This window comes from Photinus pyralis, unplaced genomic scaffold (assembly GCF_008802855.1).
Source record: "Photinus pyralis isolate 1611_PpyrPB1 unplaced genomic scaffold, Ppyr1.3 Ppyr1.4_LG1, whole genome shotgun sequence".
Taxonomy (NCBI): domain Eukaryota; kingdom Metazoa; phylum Arthropoda; class Insecta; order Coleoptera; family Lampyridae; genus Photinus; species Photinus pyralis.
Window position 1 is genome coordinate 35,728,742 of NW_022170249.1, and position 15,106 is coordinate 35,743,847.

Here is a 15,106-nt window from a genome sequence, read left to right on the forward strand (position 1 = left end):
GTCCAGTGCAACGCAAAAAAGAAAACATGATGAAGATGAAATAGTTGAGCAGGTAAGGCATAAGAGTAAATGTGGTACCTATAACATATAATTTACTGTAACCTTCAGGAAAATCCGCCTGTTGCAGTGGAATCCTGGAAACATTACAAGCCTAGTAATTTACAGAATCCAATCAATCCTGTATTAAATGTAAGAATGAAATTTGTATTTATTATTTATAAAGAATTACACAGTGGCGTAACTATCACCGGGCAGTTCGGGGCAAAGCCCCGGGGCCCCCGATCTCGGGGGCCCCGAAACCCGAAAGGTGCCGGACACACGTAGAAAACAAATGCGTAGTATACAAAACAAAATTGTAGGTCATGGTTCATGATTGCTAAATCTTAACATGGTACTACATTCATTCGAAGCTCATAACTAAAATGTTTATACTCTGAAATCTGATATCTGGCACTGATACCCTATTTGAATAAAAATAATTAAAATACGCAACGCTATTCATGTTGCTGGCATTCAATTCATTTGAGATAAGATTAGCAGGGACTGTTTAGCGCTTATGCTGAAGTGGTAAAACAAATGAAGTACCTAGCTATATTTCCTTTTCTTGCAAGTTGGGATTTTTATTTCTGTTAGTAGGTTACGCTTACGACTGTTGAATTGCTACGGAGTTATCTTTGCCCTTTAATTACTTACTGATGTAGTGATCTTCGTGGCGGCCAAAAGTGTTTCCGGGTGCAGGGTTTTTGTCGTGCTTTGCAATTTTGTATTCTTTAGTGACTCTGCGTTTCTGTTTTATTTGATGTGTTTTTGTTTTCGTCGTTTTCGGTTACTACTGTGTTACTGTTATTCATACAAATTAAAATTTAATAAAGGTGTAACTGAACAGCAATCTGAAGCTGAACGTTTTGCCGTTTTCGTTGAAGGTGAGTACTTACTTTATCTATTATATTATATATGTATGTATAAACACTCCAACGTATACGTATTCATTATTCAATAAAATAAATTAAGTACGTTCATGGCAAAAACAGAAAATACAAATACAGGGTGTCCCTAAAAGGTCTGTACAACGCGCTACCAGGGGTTCTTGGTATCAAAATAGGACGATTTAACCCAACTTACCTCTATCCAAAAGTGCTTCGGTAAGACGCTATCTACCGCCAAAGATTTTTTAAAAAAATCGTTATTTTTATTTTATCGGAAAATGGTTTTGCCGATTAAAATGAAATTCGGGATGTGAATGTCTAACGTAAAAAGGGTTTTTGTGATATCATCGTTTTGAATGTAGTTGCTATGTAGGTGGTAAAATACTGACCATCCACATCTGAAGAGGTCTAAAATTTTTAACTACTATTTTGACGGTTCTGAATTTTTAGACACTGATAGACAGTTTACTTGCAAGCATTTTTTGTCTCTTGATGAATATCGCTATCTGTGATGGTTTACGAAAAAAAAATTTAGGCATGAAGAATGGCATGCACCATACATGCGATTGTTCCTCAAAAAATCAGAAGATGGCTGTGAAACCTTAGAGTGGCGTAACGTTTGTTTGTTGTTTCTTAAACTTGAAGAATTTACGTTTTGCTTGAAGACTTAAAATTTCATTGTTAAAATTGTAATATGGCCTTTCAATACAGTAACGCAGAGTTAACTGATATGCTATTAGTGTTTGGATACTGTCGTGGAAATGGTCGCCAATGCGTTAGAGAGTATACTCACAGGTTTCCAAATCGTCGTGTACCAAACCATCAAACGTTTGCGGCTGTTGAAAGACGTCTTCGTGAGACCGGTCGCTTTGCTCCTGTGATGGCTGATTACGGACGTGGACGTTATGTAATGAATCCCGATGTCGAAGAAGCGATTTTGGATCGTGTAGCAGACGAACCGGAGATAAGTAGCAGACGCTTAGGGTCGGAATTAATGGTCTCGAAAAACGTTGTCAATGGAGTCACTCGCGAACAATTGCTACACCCGTACCACATTCAAAAAGTGCAAGATCTTTTGTTGCCTGACCCGGATCAACGTCTAATTTTCTGTACTAATATCAATGAACGAAGAGTTCGAAATCAGAATTTTTGCCGAAACATTTTATTTACCGATGAAGCTTGCTTTACAAGAAGGGGCATAACAAACCTACATAATGAACATGTGTATGCAGATGAGAATCCGCATGCATGTAAAGTTACCCATTCTCAACACGAATTCAAGATTAATGTTTGGGCAGGAATCGTTGATACTTTTATTGTTGGTCCTGTAATTTTACCTCAACGATTAAATGGCGATAGTTACTTGCAACATATTCAAAATACTGTGCCAGATTTATTGGACGACGTATCTTTGGAGCTACGCGGAAACATATGGTTCATGCATGATGGTGCCCCTCCTCATTTTACTGTAGCCGTCCGAAACTTTCTACATCAGGAATACCCCAATAAGTGGATAGGTAGAGGACATGATGCTCCCATGCAATGGCCACCGCGCTCTCCCGACCTAACGCCGATGGATTTTTTTTTATGGGGAGCAGTTAAAGCCCAGGTGTATTCCACACCCGTTAATACGGAAGAGGAATTGTGGCGGCGGATTCAAAATTCTGTAGAAACTTTAAAAAATAACGTACCAATGTTGCAAAGGGTACAGTTTAATTTATTACGCCGTATAATGCTTTATATGCGTGAAAATGGAGGTTACTTTGAACATTTAGTAGTTTAAATTAATACATTACATTGACTTACTCTGTTGTGTTCGTTTATTCTACGTTACATGCACTACGGTTTCATAGCCTACTTCTTGCTTGCACTTATGGTTTTTGAGGAACAATCGCATGTATGGTGCATGCCATTCATCATGCCTAAATTTATTTTTTTTTCGTAAACCATCACAGATAGCGATATTCATCAAGAGACAAAAAATGCTTGCAAGTAAACTGTCTATCAGTGTCCAAAAATTCAGAACCGTCAAAATAGTAGTTAAAAAGTTTTAGACCTCTTCAGATGTGGATGGTCAGTATTTTACCACCTACATAGCAACTACAATCAAAACGATGATATCACAAAGACCCTTTTTACATTAGACATTCACATCCCGAATTTCATTTTAATCGGCAAAACCATTTTCCGATAAAATAAAAATAACGATTTTTTTTTTAATCTTTGGCGGTAGATAGCGCCTTACCGAAGCACTTTTGGATAGAGGTAAGTTGGGTTAAATCGTCATATTTTGATACCAAGAACCCCTGGTAGCGCGTTGTACAGACCTTTTAGGGACACCCTGTATATCCAATGCTTATAAAAGAAAAATTTCGATTATGGATAATCATTTCTTGCAGTTATAGAAAACGACTGAATATGGAGAAACGCACTTACATAAGTGGTTTTCAGAAGAGGAAATTAAAAAGGGCACGTGATGAGTCCGTAAATAAACTTGCAAAACTGGATAACTTTGTTATCAAGATTAAACCAGATGCTGTGGAAACTGAGATTTCAACCCATGAACAGGAGGGTTCATCTTCCTCCAAAGAACAACAACACGTAACAAGCGAGGGAGGAACATTTTCACCTGAAGCACCACCAGAAGCAACTTCAGGGAGAATTCAAATGGATTCTGTTAACCTCACTTTACAGCCACAACACAGTTGACCGCCACATCTACATCCACATCGGCTCACAAAAAATAACTTATGTTACCACCATTCATCTATATTTTAATATTTTAACTTTGACGCTAAGGCCAGATGATGACAATAAATGTCGAAATCGATCGCCAAAAAAGAAAAAAATTTATTATAATAGGTAATCCACTATAAATCCCTCAACCTTCTCGAGAGGTCGTTCAGTAAATTAAAAATCATTAAAAATTATTTAAGATCTCAAATGGGTCAGAAGAGATTGAACAACCTAGCTCTTCTTTCGATCGAATATAAAACCGCGTCCGAAATGGATTTAACCCAAGTTATAAACGAATTTGCAAATGCAAGGCTCGAAAGAGAGAATTTTAGATCCTTTCGGGCGCTTCGGCTCGGCAAATATATATGTAATTTACCTATATTTGAAAATTTAATGTTTAGTGTATTCCGATTTTGTATTTCGCTCGATAAGTAGTAAAAATTCAATAATAACCGTTTTAAATGTGTTTAATTTAAACGATTAGGTACATTAAAACTTTAAGTCATCCCTGGTATCTATAGGGGGCCCCCAAGGACCGTTTTGCCCCGAGGCCCCCAGCTGTGTTGTTACGCCACTGGAATTACATTTACATTTTAGGAACAATCTACTTCAAGAACTCCACTGAGAAGCAACCGCCGTAGACCAGTGCAGCAAATTAAAGCTTTATCATCGTCAGCTGTTGCCGAAAAATATGAGCAGTTATTAAATAAACGTTTATAGTCGAGAAACAAATATTGCAATTAGAGGAGGACAAAATAATGAAAAAGGAAAAGCAAAGATTAGAATTGCAGCTACTAGAATTAGAAATTGAAATTAAAAAAAAACTCTAAACTAGGAACTTATTCTATTTTTATATTGTACATTATAAATTTGCAAAGTAGTTGTCTATTAGTTCTCGACGATAGTCGTACAGTCCAACATGGTTGACGTTTTGTGGTAGTTGCGGAACTTCACCTAAATCAATTAAATTTTGCAACTCATTTGCATTAATGTTCTCTGGAATTGGTGGTACGTCTTCTTTCATATCTAATGCTATGTTATGCAATACTGCCGTGGCAGTAATAATTGTTAATGTGGTTTCCACCTTACATCGCAAACCATATGCCAACACTGGAAATCTGCGTTTCCAAACCCCAAACAATCGTTCAATTGTGTTTTGGGTTCTTATATGGGCTTCATTATATAATGATTCTTCTCTGCTTATTGGATTCAGAAGAGGAGTTAAGCAATATGGCCTTAATGTATATCCACTATCGCCTACAAATTAAAGTTTTATAGATAAATTAAAGATGCAGTAATAAATAATTACCAAGAATAACGTTATTGTTGAACTCGCCAGCTTCAAAACGTGCTCTAATTCTGCTGTTATTAAAAATAGTAGCGTCGTGGGTGGATCCAGGCCACCTTGCAACAATATCAAACACTTTAAGTGTAGAACTGCCAATAACCTGTGTGTTTATTGAAAACACTGATTTTCTATTTCTATACACCTCTGCATCTTCACCACCTAAGGTTTTCACTGTACCGTAGCCATTAAACAGAAATAAGTATTACCTGGAGACTGTATTTTTATATGTGTTCCATCAATACAACCAAGCACTCTGGGGAATCTCGCAATTCGATAAAAATCCTGATTGGTGTGTATGACTTCATGATCTCTTGGCATCTTGATATAAATTGGTCTTAATCCAGCAATAGCTTCAGAAACTTGTGTTATTACTCGGGAGGCTGTGGATTGATGGAATCCCTTAAAATCTGCTATAGATACTTGATGTCCAGAGGATGCGTAAAATTTTAATGTAGCCAATAATTTGTTAATGGGAGAAATACTATTGTTTCTGAAAAGATACCAGTTGTAAATTGCTGCTAAATTACTCAAATTGCGCCAAACTTACAAATCATTATCGAACTCCAGAAATTCCTCTATTTGTGGTAACAAATGTAAAACTGTATTTTTAGTTAATCGGAACCTTCTAAAAAAGGATAGCTCATCCATGTCGTCAAAATAATTGGTCCTCTGGTAAACACGCCTTGGAAAACCGTATTCAATTATGTTTAACATGTCACCATCATCGTCATAAAACATTTCGTCTTCAATTTCCATGGTAGATTAACGAATTTTAAAACTCCAAGAGATTTGAGAAGACCGAAGTTGAGGTTATGTGATTACGTCGTAAACAACAGTGACAGATGCTAGCGCGCACGCGTGTACCTTAAATCGAGATTACACACTTAAACGAGCAAAATTGCCGGTGTAACTTTAAGCTTCGTTAGCACTCTAAACATTAGCGGTGCATAGCAGTTATGTTATTTAACCAAGTTTAAACTCTAATCCAGTTTAAAAACGCTACGGTGCATACGGCCATAAGAATTACCTATCGTACCGATTAATTAAAATTGTGCCATTTACATAGGTAGGTAACATTTTTTAGTCTTCACCTGCGGGTCCACCAATGTCAATTGTGTAAAGTTCATAAACATGAAAACATAAACATGAAAGAATAAACAGGAAAGCATTTGTCGCCGGGAGGAGTTGTCATCGGAAAAACGGTGCCGGGGTGTACGTCACTGGGATGTGCATCGTCTGAATGGGATGCTCTTCATTTTATAATCTTTAACGTTCCAATTCAGAACGTTTGTCAATGAATGACTGTCAGTGGCAATGTCACATACCTACAGCATGTTGTATTTTCACAAATATTAATTTGAATGTTTATTGTGATAGTACAAAACAGTTCAAGATGAGAAGGTGACTATCGGAAAGACGGCGAAATGAAATTATGAAGACCTCGTCAACAAAATTTTATAACAGTCTTCGTAATTATAGCAAAACAAATAAAAATAAACTTAATTTCAAATTAATTAGAAATCTGTCTTAGATAAATGTTAATGTCATTTTACCTCAACAGATGGCGCTACTAGTATTTATAATAACAATAATTATCAGTAATTTCAAATTCAAATATGTTCTTACATGTGGTCATTTTATCTCATTTCCTGATGTCCTTGGTATTTGCAAATTTGATGTACATTCTAGAATATGGCGAGCATGGTCCAACTTAGTGAACTTAATTGTAATTATTAAGAGACCTTGTGGAGTTCGACTTTATATTTAGGTAAGTCCATAGTACGTTGTAATTTAGGCTCGTACTTAAATTAAGTGATGTGTTCATCTAAGGCATGTACCTACTGATATTCGACTTTATATTTAGAATACTACCCAAAATAAGACAATTCCCGATTACGACAAAAAACACCCGATTTCGGACAAGCAATAAACCGACTACGAGCAGTGCGTCTTTTTTATATTCCCGCATTCGACCCCGGCGACCCGTTCAAATAACCTCTTGAAGGGAGCTATTCCGGTTTATAATCAAGCTGCTGCCAGTACCTCCAGTCCTGCAAATTGCGGTATCGACCATGAAATGGTGGTTGACAATAATCATACAGAATTAGGTACAAATACTGGTAATAACACAACCGATTCAATAGAAGCTACTGAACCGAATGATTTGAATATCGTGGTGGTGGAAGAGAATGAGGAGTTTCGTGATGTAGGTGTTCTGCTAATCAGTGATAAAGCAAGTTTCAAAGAAGAGATAGCTGGTTGGGCAGTTCGAAACCAGATCAAACATAACCACTTGAATGAATTGCTAACAATTTTACAGAGAAATGGGCATAAGGAATTGCCCAAAGATGCGAGAACCCTATTGTGTACACCAAAATCAGTAACAGTTGTTGACATGCCACCGGGCAAGTTTATTCATTTTGGCCTTGCTAAAGGTTTATCTCATTGCCTAAAAAACGAAACACAACAAAGAAAATTGGAAATGAATTTTAATATCGATGGTTTGCCAATTGCGAAGGACAGTAATAAGTGCTTTTGGCCCATTTTGTGTCAAATATCCAACCTTAAGTGTAGCAAACCCTTTCTTGTTAGTATTTATGAGGGTCCTAGTAAACCAAAGGATATGAATGAGTTTATGGCTCCTTTTGTAGAAGAATTAGTTGCTTTATTAACGAAAAATGTGGAAGTGCAAGGAAACATATACAAAATTAAAATAAACGGCTTTGTATGTGATGCTCCTGCTCGGGCTGCTGTAACCGCAGTGTAATCACATTCGGGGTATTACGGGTGTGGCAAATGCATGGTGCACGGTTCCTTTGAAAATGGTGTAGTGTTTCTTGACATTAATGCGCCTGAGAGAACAAATGACAATTTCCGATCTCGTGAAAATGTTGAGCATCATCCCACATAGCACACCAACATATCTATAACATATAATAAAGATTTTGTTCAAATCTATGAAATATTGGTAGAATATTTAACATTTGCCTCCAAACCTTTTCAAAACATTTAGGAAACATCTAGATGTCCCACTTCTAATATTTTCTACACATTTACTAAAATATTTTTTAAATATTTGTAAAACATGTATAAATGCTATCATAATATTGGCATACTTTCTGATAATGTTGTTATAATGTTTGTAATACATTTATATCATATTGTTCCAAATATTTCTTAATATTCCATAAACATTTAAACCTGCATTTTGATTTTGATGACCTACTTACATTTTATTAGAGCTTTCAGTACAACTTGTAAATATTAACAAATTTCTTATTTACAAAGGTACAAATTTAACCAAAGGCTGAAACAAAATTTAAATAGCTTACTATCATTTAAAAAGGGTGCACCTGTGGTTTTCTACGAGTACATACATTACTCAAAAGATTTCAATAAAATGGATTTTATTTTGTAAGTATTTAAAACAAAAATAAAGTATAAAATTATTTTTGTTTCCTAAATTTTGCTTGTGCCAGCCACTGCCTGGTTTCTGGTAGTATGTCGCTTTCTGTTGCGTCATGCGTTTTTTGATTCTTCCGAATTGATGCTGTAAAACATAGGTAAAGAGAAATATGAGTTAAAAATGCATTGCTATAACTTACCTAATAACAAATGATACAGTTTCAAAGATTTAAATTTTAATTTTCCTTTTGCTCCGTCAAAACTATACAGTTTTGCCACATCATTTGTTAACATTAAATATAATATTCTTCGTGTTATATCTTTTGCCGTTTCTCCTCCTACCAATGAAAACTTCAGAGCCTTAAAAATAATTATTATCCATTATATCTGAAAATTACAAAAATAAAATTTATAATCATGGAAACATACGCACTGGAATGATGTGAAGTTTCACTAGTTTCACTCTGTGCTGTATAGGGTTCTAATACATTATCACTTTCTGTATAGAAATCCTCTGGGACATTCTCTGTTACTTTATTGTTATCTAAAATGTGAAACAATGAAATACAAACTCGGAAGTTTAAAGCACAATATTACCTGCTGTATTTTGTTTGCACTCTTTCGGATCTAAAAATCAATCAAGTTAATAATTTTTAGATAGGGGAATGTGTATACATACTAGATCCTTTAAATGTTGGAAATGTTATATTAGTATTTAATTCTTCGTCATCTGTATTAATGTTCATAAACTCACTAAATTTTGTATTAGGTTTACGTATTCTCTGTCCTTTTCCATCCATGCCATCAAGCATTGTCTTTGTTTTTTGGCTGAAAATTTTCTTCCCATTTCTAGCTGCTTCACATTGTGTTTGGGCATATGTAAAATCATCTAAAAATTAAATGTAGATTAACAAAATTTTGTGATTGGGAACCAAAACTAATACAAACCATATTTTGCTAACATATTGACATCATACACCTTCCAATCCTCTTTTGGAGAAGTGCCACTTTTAATAATTTCATAAAGTCTAAAACCTTTGACAGGTGGAAAATGGCATATGGTGTTGTCATCATCGAACACCCAATGTTCCGGTACTACTTCAATTGTTTTGTCAAAATGGAAAAACACTACACACCACTGCATGTTGCCAACCAGAAGTTAATACTATAATATACATAATAAATAATACTAAATGTAGCAAAAAGATGTAAGTATTAATAAAACTGACAAGTTAGTAATTTTCCTTGTGAATTTTTACATCCAATATCTTACAAATGTAACAAAGCAGTTGCAATATATTCATTATCATTATATGGTAATATCATTACCTTACAACGGATATCACTGATATTATACATTTTTAGATTACTAAAATGGTTTATATTGATACACCACACACCCACTAATTCCGATGAACAAGGTCTATTAAACCAAGGTCGAATTTTTGTGAAAGATTGGCCAATGGCACAAATGGCATTTCCAAGAGTAACAAAATTACAAATATTAATTAAATTTTTATCATTTAACAAAGCATAACAATCCCTTAAATTTAATTTAAACGTGTAACCTTTAAGTTTTGCAATCATAAATTGTGGTGAGCAACAATGTCTTAACAGAGGACCCTTTGAATGCTCATTTAAAAACTGGGGATACTCCATAAAAAATTGAGGATAGATCATCTTGCAAGATATTCGTTCAGACACACGCTTAACTATTTGCTGAATAGGTTTATCTTGTTTCCTTACTAACTTTTTAAGTATCTGCATATAATTTTCGAAATCAAAAGCTGAAAAATTATGTACAGGCCCAAATCTTTCAGCATCATCTACTAAATGAAGAAGATTATGAACATTAAATGATATAAAATCAGGGCCATATATTCTTCCGCTGTCCTTAACAAAGGCATCCAAAAGAGCTTTTGCATATACCAACATATCTGTAGATGTACCATAATCCTCACTATTCAATATTCGCATTGCAATATACAGATTTAAAGATTATAATAATAATCAGGTTTGAGAAATTTCTTAAATACAACAGGTCCTGTATATAATAATAACAATCTAAACTCTACAGCTTTAAAACGTGCACAATGTTGTAAAGATCTAGCTTTTCTATTAGAAAATTCACATACAATAAAATTATTACAATCTTTAAGATTTTTCGATATTTCACCTTGCTGAGTTGCAGAAAGTTTGTGTAAAAAAGTTCCTTGAATCCAACCAAAATTTTTATGACATAGTAACCTCTTCATTACACCTAAACATACTAAGTGCATGTAGTCAAGAGGCACATCTTTGATTAAGTCAAATTTTGGTAAACTTGTGAACAAAGTCGTACCCTGATGATGATTATCTTGAGAGCAATTCCTAAATTCATAATCACTCCGTAAATTCCGCTTAGCTGTCCATGGAAAACACATTACATTGTTAATTCTTTCAGCAGTTTGATAGCATTTGGTGCAGCCAGTTTCTGCAGTATGTCCTTTGACATTCAAAACATATGATTTAGCAGGGGCATCACAAACCAGCATTTTGATTCGAAAAGGATAATTGTTCCCAGAAAGAAAAATACCTTTATTTGATAAATTCACTGCTTCATCAATAAAGTCTTTCAAGAACTCGTTGGCTGAAGAAGGTTTTGAATATCCATGAAAAACAGCCACCATTACAACATAATTTTTAATATGTAATAAGGAATCTATTTTAATTAATATTGGCCATAATGAACTGTTTGAACTAGATGTTAATGGTAATCCATCAATGTTAACTATTATTTCAATTAGCGGTGTGTTAACTGGTATAGTATATTTTAATTGCAATAACAAATTATTTAAAGTGTCCGAGATGCCAAAATAATAGAAACTTCCATTATCTAATGTCTTCACCAATACTTTTCTTGGTGTGTTCAATAGGGTGCGGGGATCTCTTGGTAGATTTTTAAATGCATTTATATCATTTTCTGATTTAAGAATTTCTAGGAGTTTTCTAAATGTAGAATGAGGTACATTTTCTTCTGTGCTCCACACCCTCAATTTTTCATCTAAAGTTTGCATTTCATTTATTGAATCATTCACCGAAAACTCAGTCTCATTTACTTCCATAATATCCTCAAATGCATTATCATCGAGAGAAGATTCTAGAATATTAAATAATAAATCTGTGATACTACTGAATCTGACTAACTACACTAGTTACTTGGCATGTGTAATCTAAGATATAAAACAACTTACCATCGAAACTATCGATATTACTGACTAATTCATTACGGCCTGCATCTTCGGTAGGAACTTCGATACAAACGATATCATCGTCATGATGTGGGGTTGAAATCTTCAATGGTTTATTCTTATGGGGCTCAGTAGCAACACAAATATTGTTACGACTAGCTGCGGATTGTTTGATTTCAAGCATTGCTGCATTTACCTGTTTATGCAAGATTCGGTTTGTTTGCCTTTTTGATCGATTTGCTCTCGGATTTGGCATCCTGAAGACTATTTACGACAAAATCAGTTTCATTCCTATCCGCTGATATAGGTAAATAGCTAAGATTTTTACGAATTCGATGTCCGTATCGTAAGATTAATGACATTTTGTGGGTTGTAGAAAAACACAAGGAAAACAAACTATTTTGGTTATGTTGATGGTTATTGTAAGCAATTTAATGAATAACCTTTATACAAAGAAGAGTAAATAATAGTGAATCTTAAGACATACCTTGCAATTTATAATTCTTGGGTACTTAACGACACGATTAATTAAAAAAAATGCACCTACCTAAACACCAAAACACGTAAATTTAATGGCGGCCACAGACCATCAACGGATGGCGACCATCGAGTGCAAACGCAAACTACATTCGCTCTGCGCAGCCGTGAAAAATTCCCCGCCATAGTTTTGTATATATATTTTTCAAACATTATGTTGCCGGAAAATACAAAACACCACAGAATAGTTTTACTTATTTTATTAACTTATCTCGATATCACAATTTCACCAGAACGCCTCGTCTGCCTCAATCGCCTTTCGCCACGGTACTGCTCGCCTCGCCCCTTCACGCCGCCAGCCTCCCCTCTCTAAGGTCGCCTACGCGCCCCTAACACTCGACCATCCTGAAAAATTAATGTCCCCATTAATTACCACATCACCAAACGCCTACGCCTAACTCTCCAAGAGATCCAATAGGTCTAACCTATCAATCTCCGCACCACTTTCATCACTAACATCATCATCACACTTGGCACTCACTCGTCTATCGCCCTCATTCGAACCACTCTCGTCTCTACCACGCCAATTGCTACCCATGCATGGATACCGCCGTAATGAATCAACCGCCACTGTCGCCTGAAAGCGCTTATACCCCTTAACGCCCTTGATCGCCTCGATTAGGTACCTATCGTTGGGCATCACCTTGGCAATCCGATATGGCCCATCATATTTGTTCGCCAACTTATGGCTCACTTTGGCATCTACTCTACCAGTCGCTGAGCCTCGCCAAAGTACCAAGTCGCCTACCTTATACTCCGTTGCCTTCCTCCGCCGTTTGTCATAATGTGACTTCGCCTGAGCTGCTGCTCGTTTAAGGTTCGCCTTCGCATCACTTCGGTTCGCCCGTAACTGATCCCTTGATTTGGAAGTACTCGCTTCAGAGTCGTCACCCTGAGGCTTTCCCCCCTGGCCATGTGAGAAAGGTCTATGTTCGCCTGGGAGCCCTGCCTGGCTCAATGGGTTTCCGCCACCCTCGCCGCCACTAGCTAGTGTTTCGCCACTGTTGGCCAAATCAGTTACTACGCCATTATGATGAGAAAACATCAGCTGAGCTGGGGTATATTTAGTCGCCGATGAAATGGTGTTATTGATGCCCCAGATAATCTCAGGTAGACGTTCATCCCATCTATTTTCTGCCTGGACAGTTGCAGTCAACGCCTCGACTATTGTCCTATTTTGTCGTTCCACCTGACCATTCGCCCTGGGAGTTGCTATCGCCGTTTGCACGTGCCTTATGCCTTTCTCCGCCAAGAACTCCCCAAATAACCTACTCGTAAACGCCAGACCTCGATCACTTATAATTCGCCGTGGGTACCCAAAATCGCCGAAAATCTCTCTCAATTTACATATCGCCTCAGTCGATCGTAAGGTCTTGGTAGGTTTCGCCAGCACATACTTGGTGAAACCATCCACCACAACAAGTATATACATATAACCCTTATTACTCCTCACAAATGGACCCACATGGTCGATGTGAAGGGTGTCGAAGGGTACCGCCCGCCGTTCAATAGGGTATAAATAACCCTCACCTCGCCCGTAATTTCCTTTTGCAAACGCACATCGCCAGCACGCCTGCACATATTTCGTAATGAATTTGGTCATCTTTGGAAACCAATAGGTTTCTTTCACCAGCTTGAGACACCTCTCCACTCCAGGATGACCAATATCATCATGGTGCCGCCTCAGCAAAGGAAACCTCGCCATAGACGGCACATACAGCCGATCGCCCGCCAACGTGATCCTATAAAGTCTGCGACCTTTTATTTTATATTCCGCCTTCACGTTTCTTTCTGCCACGCCAGATTCCAAAGCCGCGACTATCCCTTCCGCCTTGGGATCCTGCAGCTGCATCAACAGAAACCAATCCTCCTCCGCCATGGTTACAATGTTAACGCCTATTGCCTCACCTGGCAACGCCTCGCCAACAGGATTCCTACTCAATGCATCTGCATGCTGCATCCTAACACCAGGACGATACTCCACCTCTAAGTCATACTCCTGAATTGTCAGCCACCACCGAGCAATTCGAGGCACCAAATCCCTTTTTAAAAGAGTCGCCCTTACCGCCACACAATCGGTCACTACCTTGAACCGAATGCCAATCAGAAAAACCCTGAAACGCCTGATGCCTTCGACCACCGCCAAGGTCTCCAGCTCATAACTGTGATACGCCTGCTCACTAGGAGTGGCAACTCTGCTAAAGTACTCCACCGGCCGCCACGCCTGATCGCCATCGGGCCTCTGCAAGAGTATAGCGCCAATGCCCAACTTACTAGCATCCGTATGAACCTCAGTATCCGCCTTACTGTCGTACAATGCCAGTACCGGTCTACACGCCAACGCATCTCTGAGCCGAATGAACGCCTCCTGCTGCTGGTTGCCCCAGCTCCACGCTACATTTTTCTTAGTGAGGTCCGTTAAGGGCTTCGCCACACCCGAAAAGTCCTTTATAAACCGCCTAAAATAAGACGCCAATCCAACGAACTGCCTAACGCCATGCACATCCGTTGGCACCGGGAACGATTGCACCGCCTCTACCTTACGTCTTCCAGGTTGAACGCCACTAGCGCTGATTTCATGCCCTAGGTACTCCACCCTTTCCAGCAGGAAGGAACACTTGTCTAAGCGTAACTTCACGCCCGCCCTCGCCACTATCTCTAACACGCGATCGAGGGCGCCCAAACCTTCCTCAATAGTGGTTGTGGGTATCAAAAGGTCATCCATATACACCAACACCTCGCCATATCGCATCTCGCCTAGCATGCTGTTCATGATACGCTGGAACACCGCCGGAGCATTCGCCAAACCAAACGGTACCCTTAAGTACTCGTAATGTCCGTCCGGTGTAATAAACGCCGTTTTGTCCACCGAGTCTGGATGCAAAGGCACCTGGTGATAACCCTGCGCCAAATCAAGGGTTGTA

The 15,106-nt window shown here is 37.6% G+C and overlaps 3 protein-coding genes across 3 annotated transcripts; all 3 read right to left on the minus strand.

Annotated features, from left to right (window-relative positions):
• Positions 1 to 4,524: 4,524 nt before the first annotated feature.
• On the minus strand, positions 4,525 to 6,005 carry LOC116160096 (putative nuclease HARBI1). The gene is made up of 4 exons (XM_031473243.1): positions 5,558 to 6,005; positions 5,217 to 5,500; positions 4,972 to 5,169; positions 4,525 to 4,919 (listed from the first exon to the last, which is right to left on the minus strand). Exons 1-4 carry the CDS (start codon positions 5,764 to 5,766, stop codon positions 4,525 to 4,527), a joined length of 1,086 nt encoding a protein of 361 aa, XP_031329103.1. The 5' UTR covers positions 5,767 to 6,005.
• A 2,395-nt stretch (positions 6,006 to 8,400) lies between these two features.
• On the minus strand, positions 8,401 to 12,175 carry LOC116160645. The gene is made up of 7 exons (XM_031473896.1): positions 12,133 to 12,175; positions 9,364 to 9,580; positions 9,095 to 9,304; positions 9,013 to 9,042; positions 8,849 to 8,959; positions 8,616 to 8,802; positions 8,401 to 8,560 (listed from the first exon to the last, which is right to left on the minus strand). The coding sequence occupies exons 2-6, from the start codon at positions 9,557 to 9,559 to the stop codon at positions 8,777 to 8,779; spliced, it is 573 nt and encodes a 190-aa protein (XP_031329756.1). The 5' UTR covers positions 9,560 to 9,580; positions 12,133 to 12,175; the 3' UTR covers positions 8,401 to 8,560; positions 8,616 to 8,776.
• Positions 10,407 to 12,086, minus strand: LOC116160108. The gene is made up of 2 exons (XM_031473250.1): positions 11,649 to 12,086; positions 10,407 to 11,554 (listed from the first exon to the last, which is right to left on the minus strand). The coding sequence occupies exons 1-2, from the start codon at positions 11,899 to 11,901 to the stop codon at positions 10,407 to 10,409; spliced, it is 1,401 nt and encodes a 466-aa protein (XP_031329110.1). The 5' UTR covers positions 11,902 to 12,086.
• Positions 12,176 to 15,106: the final 2,931 nt, after the last annotated feature.